This window comes from Schistocerca cancellata, chromosome 1 (assembly GCF_023864275.1).
Source record: "Schistocerca cancellata isolate TAMUIC-IGC-003103 chromosome 1, iqSchCanc2.1, whole genome shotgun sequence".
Taxonomy (NCBI): domain Eukaryota; kingdom Metazoa; phylum Arthropoda; class Insecta; order Orthoptera; family Acrididae; genus Schistocerca; species Schistocerca cancellata.
Genome location: NC_064626.1, coordinates 1,097,978,963 through 1,097,994,945, shown reverse-complemented (window position 1 = coordinate 1,097,994,945; position 15,983 = coordinate 1,097,978,963). Strand labels below are relative to the sequence as shown.

Here is a 15,983-nt window from a genome sequence, read left to right as displayed (position 1 = left end):
ATGTGAAGTTTCTTAAATAAGGGGTTGCATGAGATTCTTGAGGCAGCATTTTCTATGGCTCTTACAATTTTCTTTTGGCACATAAAATAAGTTTTGCTGGCAGATGCATTTCCCCAAAACATTATGCCATATTGGAGTTCCTGGGCAAAGTATACACTTTGTAGTGTCTCTGTTGATGTGCAACCATAAAGAATTTTGATAGTATACCAAATGATATTCAATTTATTTATAATGTATTTTGCATGTTGGATCCATATTCTGAGAAATTTTGTAGAGCTCTTAGTTTTCAAGGATTCTGGTAAACAATTCTATGTCTGGTGTTAGTGGACATTTATTTTGCACTTTGTGTAAGTTCACTGTGACTGTTTTTTCTGTGTTTATTACTTAACTGTTTCCAGAAAACCAGTCTGTAATGTGGGTGGTACACTTTTTAATCGCTTGCAGTAATTCTTCTCTGGTCCTTTCTTTTATTATCAGATTTGTGTCATCTGCGAGTTTTAGTTATTATGGTATGGACTGGTCGATTCTAAGTCATTCACAAAGAGTTGAAACAGATAGAAACAGAATTGGACATAGAATAAAGTCTTGTGGTATGCTGTACTTAATGCTCTGCTTTTCTGAGTGGTAGGACTTTCTCTTGCTCCCTTCTTGGATAGCAACCTCAACTACTTGCTTTCTATTTTGGAGATATGATTTTATCCATTCACAAGCTGGGCAGATAATACCTACAGATTCAATTTTCTTAAAAAAGATGTGATTTATGACATCAAATGGTTTGGAGAGGTCTAGAAATATGGATGAGATATGCTCTTTGCTGTCTATTGAATTTAAGGTTTCATTTAGGAATGCAAAAATAGCGGTCTCAGTAGATTTAAATTTTCAGAATCCTTTTTATGTATTTGAGAAGTAATTATTTTTTCTATGAAATTGATCAATCTTTTATAATAGATTTTTCAATTATTTTGGAAAAACCAGATAGTATAGAAATAGGCCTATAATTTGATACTTCTGTTTTCATTCCTTTCTGGAGCAGTGGTTCTACTCTTTCTCCCTTCAATTTTTCTGGGAATGCCCCTTCTGATAGAGAACAGTTACAGATGTCGACAAGTGGCCTGGGTATGAGGGAAGCACATTTCTTCAAGATGTAGTCAGGGTTATTGTCAGTAGCAAAAGAGAATTTGGGCTTCAGTTCTTTGATTATAGCAAGCATTTCCTTATCATTGGTAGGATATAGTAAAATAGATTTATTATTTAAAGTACAAATGGATTGATTTCTGGGAGTACATTTGGATTCGATTTATAAGATATTCAGCTATCTGTGTAAAGTAGGAATTAAATTTATTTGCAATTTTTGTAGGTTCAGTTATCACAGCTGACTTTTCCATTAGGCAGTTCATATTAAGGAAATCTGCCTGTTCTGCTGCAGTTTCCTTCCTTACAATATTCCATGTGGTTTTCATTGTATTGGAGGAATTTTTCATGCATGTGTCATTTGCCATTATTTTTGTTTGTCTGACAACATCTTTGAAGAACTTTTTATAGGTTTTGTAATAAGTATCAAATTCTGGTGACGTGGGCTGTTTGGAAATCTGTGTAGTAATCTTTTTTTGTTTGAGGTTACCAGAATCCCAGAAGTGATCCATTTAGTTTTTGTTTTCCTTGTGTATATTTTCCTCTGTGTTAGAGGAAAGCACAATTCAAAATAGTAGGAAAAATTACTGATGAAGTTTTTATATTTTTCATCTGTGTGTTTGCAGTTATAAATCTCTTTCCAGTTTTCTTTGTTCAGGTAATGGAGAAAGTGATTTATATTTTCATTATTGTAGTTTCTACCAGGTTGTGTGATCCCCAAAGCACATGTTTAGTGTTTCTATTGTAAGTTCATTTCTATATTTACAAATATCTGATCAATGGTGGTGGACGAGGTCTTCTTGATATGAGTTGTTGTGTCTACAGTAGATTTCATGTTAAAAGTTTTCAAGGGATTCAGAAATTCATTATTTTCTTTGATGTTCTTTGCAAAGTCAATATTAAAATCACAATGTAAAATAACTATTTTGTTTCTTTGTGTTAGCCTATTAAGTGAATATTCCAAAAGTTTTAGGAAGATACTTATGTCACCAGTTGGAGCTCTGTATAAACAAATAATGGCTAGTTTAGTGTCGACAATCCCAACTCCTGATAGCTCTATAGCTTTTTTGTTCATTATTTCAACAACAAATTTTATATTTATGAAGTTTGTATTATTTCTTACAAATGTACAGTTTCCACCAAGCTTAAGAATTTTTTACAGAAATAACAATCTTGCACAAAGTTATGGAGGGACACAATACATAACTTGTCCTCATCAAGCCAAAGTTTTGTGAAACATGATAATGAGGTAGTTTTTAATTTGTTTTCTAAGAAGATTTGGATTTCAATTATTTTACTAGCTAGTGATAGCACATTTTGATGAAAAAGAACCATATTCATACTTCTGTACTCTACCTGTGAGTTTAGAAATAAGATATTACAGTGAATTATCTGTGAGTTGGCAGACCGATTTTTCAGTTTTCTTTTTTTCCTGGCTTGAAACCATAAAAAAGTGTCATTGAATGGAACAGATGTATTTTGCCTATGGCTTCGACGTAAGGTGTTTTGCATTGCTGCTCTAGTTGTTGCTGGTTCTGCTGCTACTACTGGTGTTGTTGTTGTTGTTGTTGTTGCTGCTGCTGCTGCTGCTGCTGCTGCTGCTGCTGCTACTGCTTCTGATGATCATGTTGCTGCTGCTTCACTTATTTCTGGTGTTTGCTCTTCCACAACTACTGTGCTGTTCTGTGAGCTGCTTGCATTTGGGGTTTTCACTTGCATTAGCATAAGCTCACATTTGTCTTGGAGGATTGCAGCTTTGCTGACAGCAGATTTTCCATTTGAGTCTCCAGATAATATGCACTTCTTGTCCATGAGAGGTATGACTCTTGTATCATCACATTGCACATTTGAGATTTTATTTACTACATGTAAAATTTTTGTTACTACAAAGGTTTTATCAAGTTTATTTAGGTGAAATCTGTGTGTTGTTTGGAGTCTTTTCACAAAATTGCTTATGTTCACAAATGTTATATTTTAAACCACCTGCAAATATTTGCATCTCTGTATCTGCACTTTCGATATCTTCGTCTACACAGGATGATTCTCTCAAGACATAACAATGTGGCACTGAAAAAACAATAACGTTTGTTTCTCTCAGCTCATATGATTTTCTTTTTAATGAGATTAAAATATGCTTTTTTTTTCATTCCTTGCAACATCATTTGATCCTACCAGGAAGTCCTTTTCGCTCAGTGAAGAAATTTTGTTCCTGAGTCATTGATGTAGCAGCACTGAATTTTGCTCCTGGGTTTATTGTACAATTAAAATTCTGACTGCTTGTGCGCTGAAATTCAGTGGCTATATTTTGGCCTTGGCTGTCTGCATGCAATTTTACATGTACATGCTGTTCAGAGCATACCAATTTTATCCCTACCTTTGCTGTGCACGCCGTCTTGTTTGGCACTATTTGTTTTGTCTTTTTTGCTAACATAAGTCAATAGTGTGTCGGGTGAACAGCTTGTTGGTGGCAAATTGTTTTGAGAGCACTTTTGCATATGACATATGCATGCATTTTAGTTACAAAGGCAAATGGTTATATAAAATAGCTCCAGTATGATATGCTCCTCTTTTGCATAAGTTTGTCTTTACTGTGTTCATGTATAGATTCATCTTCTACCTAGTTTCATATGTGTGTATATCACAGTTGTGTCTGAAGAGATTTTCCTTTCTTAAGATTCTCCCTTCTGTGAAAATTAGTATTTCATGTATATACAAGCAAGGCATTGGCAATATTTTGGGAGTTTTAAAAAGGAGTCTACAGAAATCCTTGCATTTAGTTTTTTTTATCACCCTGATAATCTTTTTCTGTATTTTAAATGTTTTCACAGAATTTGTGGAATTCTCCCAAAAAATTATTCCATACGTAAGTCACACTTCAGATCTGCCTGAACAAAATGCATAGAAATTTTGTATGAATGACATTTGACACATTTTTGCTTCAATAGTGAAAACCGAGTTTGCAGCTTTTGTGTGATGTGGAAGTTAACTGCCACAGGTTTTTCAGAATTTATGATGAACCTATTGGTCCTGAACTAGCACCTTGAGGTATGCATAACTGATATTGCAGCCTCCTGCAGATTTTCCTCATTCTGTGATTTAATTAGAATATTAGTGTCATCTGCAAATAGTACAGTACATCCATCATGTATTTTACTTGCTAAGTCATTTATTTACAGCTGTAAAAACAAGAATTTTTTTGTGTTTCACTATCTTTGTGTTTTATTTCTGTAATCTGCTGATGATTACTGAGGTACAACTGGAGCCACCTTTCAGACTGACCGCTAATTCCATAATTACCTAATTTATGCAAGAGAATGCCATGATCAGTAACATCAAAGGCTCTACCTAGATCCAGAAATATCCTAGATACAATTGCTTATCATCCACTGCTTTTAATACTTCATTTGGATTATAGTTAACAATATCACTTTTTGCACCCTTCTCATACAAAGGTGTTACTTTTGCAGTTTTTAGATTATTTGCAACACACCACCCTCAAAAGATGAATTTACTATGTCTGTTAGTGGATCCACAATAAATGTTGCGCTAAATTTGGTATCTAATCAACAGCCACTGAACATTTATTAGGTAATTCTTACAGGATTCTTGACAGTTTCTCAGGTGTTGCTGGATACATGAAAAATGTGTTTGGATGAATTTTTTGATCTGAGTGACTGACAGGCTGTTTGTCAAGGTGTGTATTTATTAACTTCTGTGCTATATTAGAGAAATAATTGTTGAAAGCACCAGCCACATTTTTGAGGTTAGTTAGTTTACTTTATTCACAATCAGCTCTATATTACTGTGATTAACTGGCCTTTTGCCCATTTCTTCCCTTATAACTTGTCAGGTTGCTTTAGTTTTATTCTTGAACTTACACAATATTTTGTCATTTTCTAGTTTTTTTGCTTTTGAAGTAACTCGTGTTAGCATTCTTTTGTATTTTTTTGAAATATCCAATAAAGTCAGGATTACTATTTTGCTTGGAGTACTCATACAATCTCCTTTTCCGAAGGTTGGAACTTAAATAGTGGCAACTGCTTATTCACAGCCAATACAAAAGATTTGCATGTTTGCACCTGTTACTTTCCCTCAACATAGTCACCAGCATTGTGTGTCCAGTGATGGGGAAGGCATAGTATACTGTTAGCAGAGCCAGTTCCGTCGATCGTACGAATGGAGCGGTCTACTGCCTGTTGAATTTCTGGAACAGTTCTGAAGCAAATGTCATGAAGTGGTTCCTTCATCTTCAGAATCAAATCAAAGTCACAAGGACTTAAGTCTGGGGAGTATGGTGGATGGTACAGTACTTCCCAGTCCCATCAACCAAACAGAGCAGCCACAGCTTACGCTCTATGCGCCCGCGCATTGTCGTGCAAAATGATGGGTGGGTTGTGTAGAATAAAGATGCGAAGCTAGTTATTTTTGCTGATGATACGAGTATAGTAATCACACCCAAGAAGCAATAATCAGCTGAGGAAATTGCAAATAATGTCTCTCAGAAAATTATTAAGTGGTTCTCTGCAAATGGACTCTCACTAAATTTTGAGAAAACACAGTTTATACAATTCTGTAATTTTTTAGGTTAGAAGGCCTCGGGAAAGTACAGGGTGGGCTGCAATCTCAAAGGGTGTATGGCAAATTCAGGACGTGCTTGGACCAAGGAACAGTCAGAATTGTAGTTGTAAATTGTTTTAGTTGTGCTGGGAAAGTCCCTGAGCTACAAGCACTAATAGAAGCACAGAAGCTGAAATCGTTATAGGTACAGAAAGCTTTCTAAAGCCTGAAATAAGTTCTGCAGAAATTTTTACGAAGTCTCAGATGGTGTTCAGGAAAGATAGATTAGGCAGAATTGGTGGTGGAGTGTTTGTGTCTGTCAGTAGTGGTTTATCTTGTAGTGAAGTCGAAGTAGATACTCAGTGCAAATTGGTATGGGTGGAGGTTATACTTAACAGTCGAACTAAGTTAATAATTGGCTCCTTCTACCGACCCCCAGACTCTGATGATATAGTTGCTGAACAGTTCAGAGAAAATTTGAGTCTCGTAACAAATAAATACCCCACTCAAACAGTTATAGTTGGTGGGGACTTTAACCTTCCCTCAATATGTTGGCAAAAATACTTGTTCAAAACCAGTGGTAGGCAGAAAACATCTTCCGAGATTGTCCTAAATGCTTTCTCTGAAAATTATTTCGAGCAGTTAGTCCACGAACCCATGCGAATTGTAAATGGTCGCGAAAACACACTTGATCTCTTAGAAAAAAACAATCCAGAGCTAATAGAGAGCATCATGACTGATTCAGGGATTAGTGATCACAAGGTCGTTGTAGCTAGGCTCAATACCGTTTCTTCCAAATCCACCAGAAACAAACGGAAAATAATTTTATTTAAAAAAGTGGATAAAGTGTCACTAGAAGGCTTCCTAAGAGACAATATCCATTCCTTCCGAACTAACTATGCAAATGTAGACGAGATGTGGCTGAAATTCAAAGATATAGTAGCAACAGCAATTGAGAGATTCATACCTCATAAATTGGTAAGAGATGGAACTGGTCCCCCATGGTACACAAAACAGGTCCGAACGTTGCTGCAGAGGCAACGGAAAAAGCATGCGAAGTTCAGAAGAATGCGAAATCCCGAAGATTGGCTAAAATTTACAGACGCGCGAAATTTGGCATGGACTTCAATGTGAGATGCCTTTAATAGATTCCACAAAGAAACATTGTCTCGAAATTTGGTAGAAAATCTGAAGAAATTCTGGTCGTATGTAAAGTACACAAGCGGCAAGACGCAGTCAATACCTTCACTGCGCAGTGCCGATGGTACTGTTACCGACGACTGTGCCGCTAAAGTGGAGTTATTGAACGCAGTTTTCCAAAATTCCTTCACCAGGGAAGATGAATGGAATATTCCAGAATTTGAAACATGAACAGCTGCTAGCATGAGTTTCTTAGAAGTAGATACCTTAAGGGTTGCGAAGCTTGATAAGGGCAAGTCTTCAGGTCCAGATTGTATACCGATTAGTTTCCTTTCAGATTACGCTGATACAATAGCTCCCTACTTAGCAATCATATACAACCGCTCGCTCACCGATAGATCTGTACCTACAGATCGGAAAATTGCGCAGGTCGCACCAGTGTTTAAGAACGGTAGTAGGAGTAATCCATCTTACTACAGACCTATATCATTGACGTCGGTTTGCAGTAGGGTTTTGGAGCATATACTGTATTCAAACGTTATGAATCACCTCGAAAGGAACGATCTATTGATACGTAATCAGCATGGTTTCAGAAAACATCGTTCTTGTGAAACGCAGCTAGCTCTTTATTCGCACGAAGTAATGGCTGATATCGACAGGGGATCTCAGGTTGATTCCGTATTTCTAGATTTCCTGAAAGCTTTTGACACAGTTCCTCACAAGCGACTTCTAATCAAGCTGCGGGCCTATGGGGTATCGTCTCAGTTGTGCGACTGCATTCGTGATTTCCTGTCAGGAAGGTCGCAGTTTGTAGTAATAGACGGCAAATCATCGAGTAAAACTGAAGTGATACCAGGTGTTCCCCAGGGAAGCGTCCTGGGACCTCTGCTGTTCCTGATCTATATAAATGACCTGGGTGACAATCTGGGCAGTTATCTTAGGTTGTTCGCAGATGATGCTGTAATTTACCATCTAGTAAGGTCATCCAAAGACCAGTATCAGTTGCAAAGCAATTTAGAAAAGATTTTGTATGGTGTGGCAGGTGGCAGTTGACGCTAAATAACGAAAAGTGTGAGGTGATCCACATGAGTTCCAAAAGAAATCCGTTGGAATTCGATTATTCGAAAATAGTACAATTCTCAGGCTGTCAATTCAACTACGTACCTGGGTGTTAAAATTACGAACAACTTCAGTTGGAAAGACCACATAGATAATATTGTGGGGAAGGCGAGCCAAAGGTTGCGTTTCATTGGCAGGACACTTAGAAGTGCAACAAGTCCACTAAAGAGACAGCTTACACTACACTCGTTCATCCTCTGTTAGAATATTGCTGCATGGTATGGGATCCTTACCAGGTGGGATTGACGGAGGACATCGAAAGGGTGCAAAAAAGGGCAGCTCATTTTGTATTATCACGTAATAGGGGAGAGAGTGTGGCAGATATAATACGCGAGTTGGGATGGAAGTCATTAAAGCAAAGACGTTTTTCGGCACGACGAGATCTATTTACGAAATTTCAGTCACCAACTTCGTCTTCTGAATGCGAAAATATTTTGTTGAGCCCAACCTACATAGGTAGGAATGATCATCAAAATAAAATAAGAGAAATCAGAGCTCGAACAAAAAGGTTTATGTGTTCGTTTTTCCCGCACGCTGTTCGGGAGTGGAATGGTAGAGAGATAGTATGATTGTGGCTTGATGAACCCTCTGCTAAGCACTTAAATGTGAATTGCAGAGTAGTCATGTAGATGTAGATGTAAATGGTATAACACCATCGATAAATATAGACTATGAATGGAAGTCTGTTGCTAAGGCAGAATACTCAAAATTTCTTCGTATGTGCATTGATGAGAAATTGAATTGGAAGGAACACATCGATGATCTGCTGAAATGGTTAGGTTAAGCTACTTATGCTATTAAGGTTACTGCAAATTTTGCCAATAAACATATCAGTAAATTAGCTTACTATGCCCGTTTTCATTCATTGCTTTCATATGGCTTCATATTTTGTGGCAATTTGATATTAAGAGAGAAAGTATTCATTGCACAAAAGTGTGTAATCAGAATAACAGTTGGAGCCCACCCAAGATCACCTTGCAGACATTTATTTAAGGAACTCAGGATATTCACAGTACCTTCACAATACATATATTCACTTATGAAATTAGTCATTAATAACCCATCCCAATTCAAAAATAGCAGCGTGCATAGATACAACACTAGAAGAAAGGATGAAATTCACTATCCTGGAATAAATTTCACTTTGGCACAGAAAGGGGTGAATTATGCTGCCACAAAAATCTTTAGTCATTTGCCAAATAATATTAAAAGTGTAACAGAAGGCCAACCAACATTTAAAAGCAAATTAAAAGAATTTCTGAATGACAACACCTTCTACTCAATAGATGAGTTCTTAGATATGAAGTAGTAACTGTGTGTGTGGGGGGGGGGGGGGGGGGGGATTAATGATTTTGCATAAAGAAAACTTTTGTTAAAGTGACTTCCAGGTCATTATGAAATGTTGTATCCATGACCAATGGAACAAGGATTAATGTATGTGTGTACAAAACTGTAACTCTAAGGTTTCTGTCCACATCGAGGTCTCATGCTAAACCTTTAGATGTTTCCGGAATAATCATAATTAACAACTGACTAGACCAATAATGTTGCAGCAAAATACAGTTATGTCTCACATCTCACCTTTTAGGATATAACAAAACAGATTCCATGGGTACATGTGCAGTAGTTTTCTAAACATGGCCAGAATTCATTAATTTCTATACACTGAAACAGATCCAGATACATTTAATGTGTAAACAGCGAGCAAGTTACTTGAGGACCAATGTCAAAACTTCTTCAAAATAGCAATTTTCCCCCAAATATAGTCTTTTTTTCCTTTAATTGTCAAATATCCTCAATCGTCCCCAATAGTAATTCATCAACACCACATAGTCATCTTCAACTGGAAGAGATATTTCATTATTTAAACTTTCCTAGCTTCAGATAGTGCAAAATATGTAAAAACAAAAAAATCTTGTTTTATGGTACAAGATTTTCAATCAAAGTGTAAAAAATTTCATCTCTTCTCAACCAAAGAAAGTCACAATAAATTTCCTCATTAACCAGACAGTAGAATTATTGTTAGATTGCACTTAGCACTAGATATCTTAACTTCTAGCTCAAAAGACACTTAACCTATTGAGACAGTCAAAGAACATGTGTAAAGGTAGACAGGTGAGCAGAAGAAAATCTGCAATATGAGAAGATGAAAATCAGAAGTAATACTGCAGCTCATCCTCATCATGACTGACTTCTGCATCTATTTGTACTAATGAAAATCTCTTTGCATATGACAATTTTTTCACATATATACACAAAATTTTGGTGCAATGTTGTCTTCATCCAAACTTCATTTTCTTTTTAGCACATTTGTTTGAAACTTTGCAAGTAATCACATTACCGGCATCTCTGATTTTGTATTTCTTACCCTATAATGGACTTTACAACAGTCTTAAACATTTACAATAATAATAATAATAACTTCCAATGTCAGTTAAATTAGGCAGAAGTTTGTCACGACTAGACTGAGGTAACATCATGAAACTGTTCTCACTTATGTTACAAGCATTTTCAATGTAATGGTCTGATAACTCCTAGCACTTATTTAAATATACCTTCTGTCAAGTTATCTTCTTATATTTTTCTAAACTTTACGATTTTGAGCTTAAAATAAATCTGCATCTGTTATAATTGCCTTCATCGAAAATAGACCCCCCCCCCCCCCCCCCACACACACACAAATGCAACTCACACATATGACTGTAGTCTCAGGCAACTGAAACCACACTGCCTTGTTTGTTCCTATACTTTTCTTAGTGTCTGAATTTTCATCTTATACCACAAGGGCAGCATTGGCAATTTCCATTGAATTTTCTCCTTCAACGCTCAAAATCGTTTTCACTGTCATTATTAATAATGCTCCTAACTGTTGCATCACTAAGTCCTCTTTCAGTGCCTCATTTTAAGTCATAGATGTTTTCATTATAAACTTCAAGTTAGTTTTCAGTTCTGCTAAGTCTTTTATTATTTACCTCCATTAGCAACCTAAATTATTCACTGATGGAAGCATTGCCCTCTTTAATTTGCAACAAAAGCATTCTGAACATTTCAGTTGTATCTAATTTCTTTGATCCTTCTGAATGTTCTAAAGACTGATCCAGCATTAACCCTCATGACCCACTGTCCTCTAAATTTTTCGCTTTGTTTTCATCATGTTGAAAAAGTTACATTTTATTTTCTGCAATCAAAAAACTAATTAGAAATACACTACACCACTTATAATAACATACTTTTCTCATCAAGTTCCAGTCCAGATCCCTGACTGTTTTCAACAATGTGGCCCAGTTGCTCCTCAGTTTTCCACAAGCTTCATCTCAGCTGCACTGTTCTTTTTCGTCATCATCCAAACTTTTATATAGTGTGAAATTTATTCATAACATTCACTGAAAAACAGAATATTTATTAGTATTTCAGTCTACAACTCAATGATCGTGTTTGATGCCCCCAAATATAAACAATCTTTCCACAATGGTTTACTGATGAAAATAAAAAAAAAAAAAAATTGATAGTTTCAATGGTCCCAGGGTTAAAATTCATTTATCAAAACTTTTCAGAATTTGGTGTGGTTTTTAATTTATAAATGACTGAACACTTTTCTTTTATGTTTGATGATTTATTTTGCTGTTTTTTCTCCAGTTCAAACATAATATTTGTCACACTTTTCATTACATACACTACTGGCCATTAAAATTGTTACACCAAGAAGAAATGCGGATGATAAACGGGTATTCATTGGACAAATATATTATACTAGAATAACGGCCTTAATATGCCTGGGCATTGTGTTAAACAGAGCTTGGATGGGGTGTACAGGTATAGCTGCCCATGCAGCTGCAACACGATACCACAGTTCATCAAGAGTAGTGACTGGTGTATTGTGATGAGCCAGTTGCTTGGCCACTATTGTCCAAACGTTTTCAATTGGTGATATATCTGGAGAAGGTACTGGCCAGGGCAGCAGTCGAACATTTTCTGCATCCAGAAAGGCCCGTACAGGACCTGCAACATGCAGTCATGCATTATCCTGCGGAAATGTAGGGTTTCACAGGGATCAAATAAAGGGTAGAGCCACGGGTCGCACATCTGAAATGTAACGTCCACTGTTCAAAGTGTCATCAATGCGAACAAGAGGTGACCGAGCCATGTAACCAATGGCACCCCATACAAATCACGCCGGGTGATACACCAGTATGGCGATGAAGAATACAGAACCTGGATTCATCCAAAAAAATGACATTTTGCCATTCGTGCACCCAGGATCGTCATTGAGTACACCATTGCAGGTGCTCCTGTCTGTGACGCAGCATCGAGGGTAACAGCGGCCATGGTCTCCGAGCTGAAAGTCCATGCTACTGCAAACATCATCAAACTGTTCGTGCAGGTGGTTGTTGTCTTGCAAACGTCCCCATCTGTTGACTCAGGGATTGAGACGTGGCTGCACAATCCATTACAGCCATGTGGATAAGATGCCTTTCATCTCGACTGCTAGCTGTTGGGATCCAGCACGGCATTCCATATTACCCTCCTGATCCCATAGATTCCATATTCTGCTAACAGTCATTGGATCTCGACCAACGTGAGCAGCAATGTCGCGATACGATAAGCCACAATTGCGAAAGGCTACAATCTGGCCTTTATCAAAGTCGGAAACGTGATAGTATGCATTTCTCCTCCTTACACGAGGCATCACAACAATGTTTCACCAGGCAGCGCTGGTCAACTGTTGTTTGTGTGTGAGAAATCGGTGGGAAACTTTCGTCATGCAGCACATTGTAGGTGTTGCCACTGGCGCCAACCTTGTGTGAATGCTCTGAAAAGCTAATCATTTGCATATCACAGCATCTTCTTCCTGTCGGTTAAATTTTGCATCTGTAGCACATCATCTTCATGGTGTAGCAATTTTAATGGCCAGTAGTGTAGTTTTTCAAATTAGATTCATATCTTTGATATATGACATAAAGCGTGGAACAATGAACAAGTACTTCAGAACATGGCACAAAAAATATCATGAATGAAGTTTTATAAAGCAATGTCTATCCTCACATTGCTCTACAGAGTGAGTCATGGTCATTTACAAACAAGAAGACAGTAAGATCCAGGCAGCTGAAATCAGATTTCTTAGGGCTGTGGAAGGTTTTACCAGAGCAGACAGATTAAGAAACAGTGACATTAGGAAGGAATTAAAGATATTTAATTTAGGAAGCAAAACTGAAAATGGAGTGAACAAGTTAACATAATAAATTGCAGCAGACTAGCTTAAATAAGTCAGAAACTATAATCCAGTAGAGACCAAAAGAATCTGGAATGGCCGAGGAAGAGATGGGCACCACATTGGAGGAAGGCATAATACTTTAAGTGGAGAAGAAGAAGGAAAAGAAGAAGACTATTTTTCATCCTTCCTATTATTGCCAGCGGAATATTCCAAGTCATTGCCAGTGTGACGAATGTTCTAACAACACCTTTTCATATTCCAGTAATCTTGACATTAAAAGAGTTTGCAATTAATACTGATGAAAACGCACATATATGAGCATGCAACCATATATTTACTACAGCAAGAAACGAGCATGGAAAATTGGGGCTGGGATAATGACAATATTATGAAAAGGAGGGATTGCTACACATTTTATAGAGGGGGTGTTGAGTCACAGACAAGTACAACAAAAAGACTGCTGTACATTCAACCTTTTGGCCAAAAGGCCTTCTTCCATTCTTCCAAAGTAGAAAACACACACACACACACACACACACACACACACACACACACACGACCACTCTCTCTGGTCACTGAGGCTGCAGCCACACAGAGTGGTCATTTGTGTATGAGTTGTCCTTGTGCAAAAGTGTGTATGTTGTCTACTGCAGAGGAAGGCCTTTTGGTCTAAAGCTCACTCTTTTTAAGAACCTTCAACATCACAGCACGTCAGTAATCATTGGTTAATATATTAAAAAACTAGAAACCTGCCTCGATTGCGAAAAAAGCACCTAGTGCTAACCTAGGTTTCAGCGTAGATAACTACACCTTCTTCAGAACAATAAAACCCACAAGTGCCTAAGAAGACCTTTGTCAATGATTAAAAGAACACCATAGCTATACATTTATAAACGAAAAAAAGGAAAACACAAACAGTGCATATGTACAAAGTCAAAACCATTAAGTTAAGTAGTGGTTTTGACTTTGTACATATGTACTGTTTGTGTTTTCCTTTTTTTGTTTATAAATGTATAGCTATGGTGTTCTTTTAATCGTTGACAAAGGTCTTCTTAGGCACTTGTGGGTTTTATTGTTCTGATGAAGGTGTAGTTATCTACGCCGAAACCTAGGTTAACACTAGCTGCTTTTTTCGCAGTCGAGGTGGGTTTCTAGTTTTTTAACAAACTCACTCTTTTTGTTGTTCCTGTTTTTTACTCAATGTCTTCTCTATTTGGTAGGTAGCAATCTATTCATCCTTTCGTAATATTATAGAAAAAATGATTAACTGTGAACTCAGAGTCAAACAACCTTGTAGGTTATAGCCCAGTAACTTGTTCACTGTCTCAAATTTAAAAACACCATTTGTAGAAGCTGCTATTGCAGTTTATAATTGCACTAAAAGATGTTGTTTTTGTGCCAGTTGTATGGTTATGTGTGTTCAAAAACCATAACTGTTAATAGTTACATATGTCTAACATAAATTGCGCATTTAGAAAAATTCATTCAAAAAACTCGAAAAATTGTAGGGAGATGAAATGACTGACCAGAACTTACCTTCAGTACTGTGGATAGACACATTTAAAATTCTTCCTTTTGAAGAGCCAGTTATTCTGTCTCCTTGTAATTTTATAAAGTGCATGTATTCTGATGGTCTCTTATGCAGGGACAAAGTTAACCAGCTCAAATGTGCAAATATATAAAGAAAATGTATTTTTCTTTTTAAAGTTCACCATACTCCATGTAAACATCATAGAAATTTATAATTAGGAGGTCTTTATTTACACTAAAAACTGAGTTGTTGAAATTTTGTTCCATCAGATACTAAGACTCTTTCTGTTATAGTTTATACTTAATATATTTAACATCTTCCTTGTCTCTTCCAGAGAATTGTATGGGAATGCAAATTAGTAATCAGTATTTGGCAATATTTCATCCTAGCTAATTTTAGCTGGATATTGATGGAAGCCCTCTACCTACATAATCTTGTTTTCAATGCTCTTTTTTCGCACAGAAGCAGTGTGATACTCTACATCATTTTAGGTTGGGGTACGTATGTTCTTATTATAACTTACTACAAATATAACTGTCACAATATGCCAACAGTGCTCTCAGGATGTTCTCATGGCTCATTTGTAGAAGTACTGTGGGTATTATATATGCACATAACTTTAGTAATGGTGGTTTCAAGTTTTGGAAATATTACTAATAACTTGGCAAGCAAATTAGAAGTGACAATGAATACATGCTAAATAAATATATAAATTGGTGACAGATAAAGAAAATGTAATAATTGATTCTGCACTGGCTGGAAGGCTAAAAGTGACATATTTCAGTATCATAATTTTAGAGGTCTGGTTTTACTAGTTGAATTATTTGTATGTTCCATGGGTTATAATTATCTCTTGCTTTCATGTGGAGCAATTCACTTGTTTACAGTTATAATACATATTTTAAGAAAAACACACAAGGTTTTCTGCACCAGCTGATAAACATTTGTCATTAGTGATAATTTGCTTACTATTCCCAGTGCCCCCCCCCCCCCCCCTCTCCCCCTCCCGCTCCACCCGTTTCCACCAGAAGCCCAATGTGTGTGTGTGTGCAAGGTCTGTTCAAAAAATTCTGTACCTTTGGCCACAAAATGCTTTCCTATTACTTATTGACCATGGTCTCCTTCGGAATACTCTCCTTCACAATTGATACACCACTCCCAGTGCCATTTCCAGAAGCAGTCTTGGTAAGCCTCTATCTGGATTGTGCAAAGTGCCATCTGTGAATTTTCTTTTATCTTGTCTATTGTTGCAAATATTTGTTCATTCAATGGGGTTTTCAACTTTGGAAATAA

The 15,983-nt window shown here is 36.8% G+C and overlaps 1 protein-coding gene across 3 annotated transcripts in view; it reads left to right on the top strand.

Moving 5' to 3' along the window:
• The window catches only part of LOC126091856 (parathyroid hormone/parathyroid hormone-related peptide receptor-like), a 453,641-nt gene that overhangs the window by 304,369 nt on the left and 133,289 nt on the right, over positions 1-15,983 (top strand). For all 3 annotated transcript variants that reach the window (XM_049907147.1, XM_049907130.1, XM_049907138.1), the window contains one exon: positions 15,025-15,187. In XM_049907147.1, the coding sequence (XP_049763104.1) occupies positions 15,025-15,187 (163 nt within the window). The remainder of the gene's footprint in view (positions 1-15,024; positions 15,188-15,983) is intronic.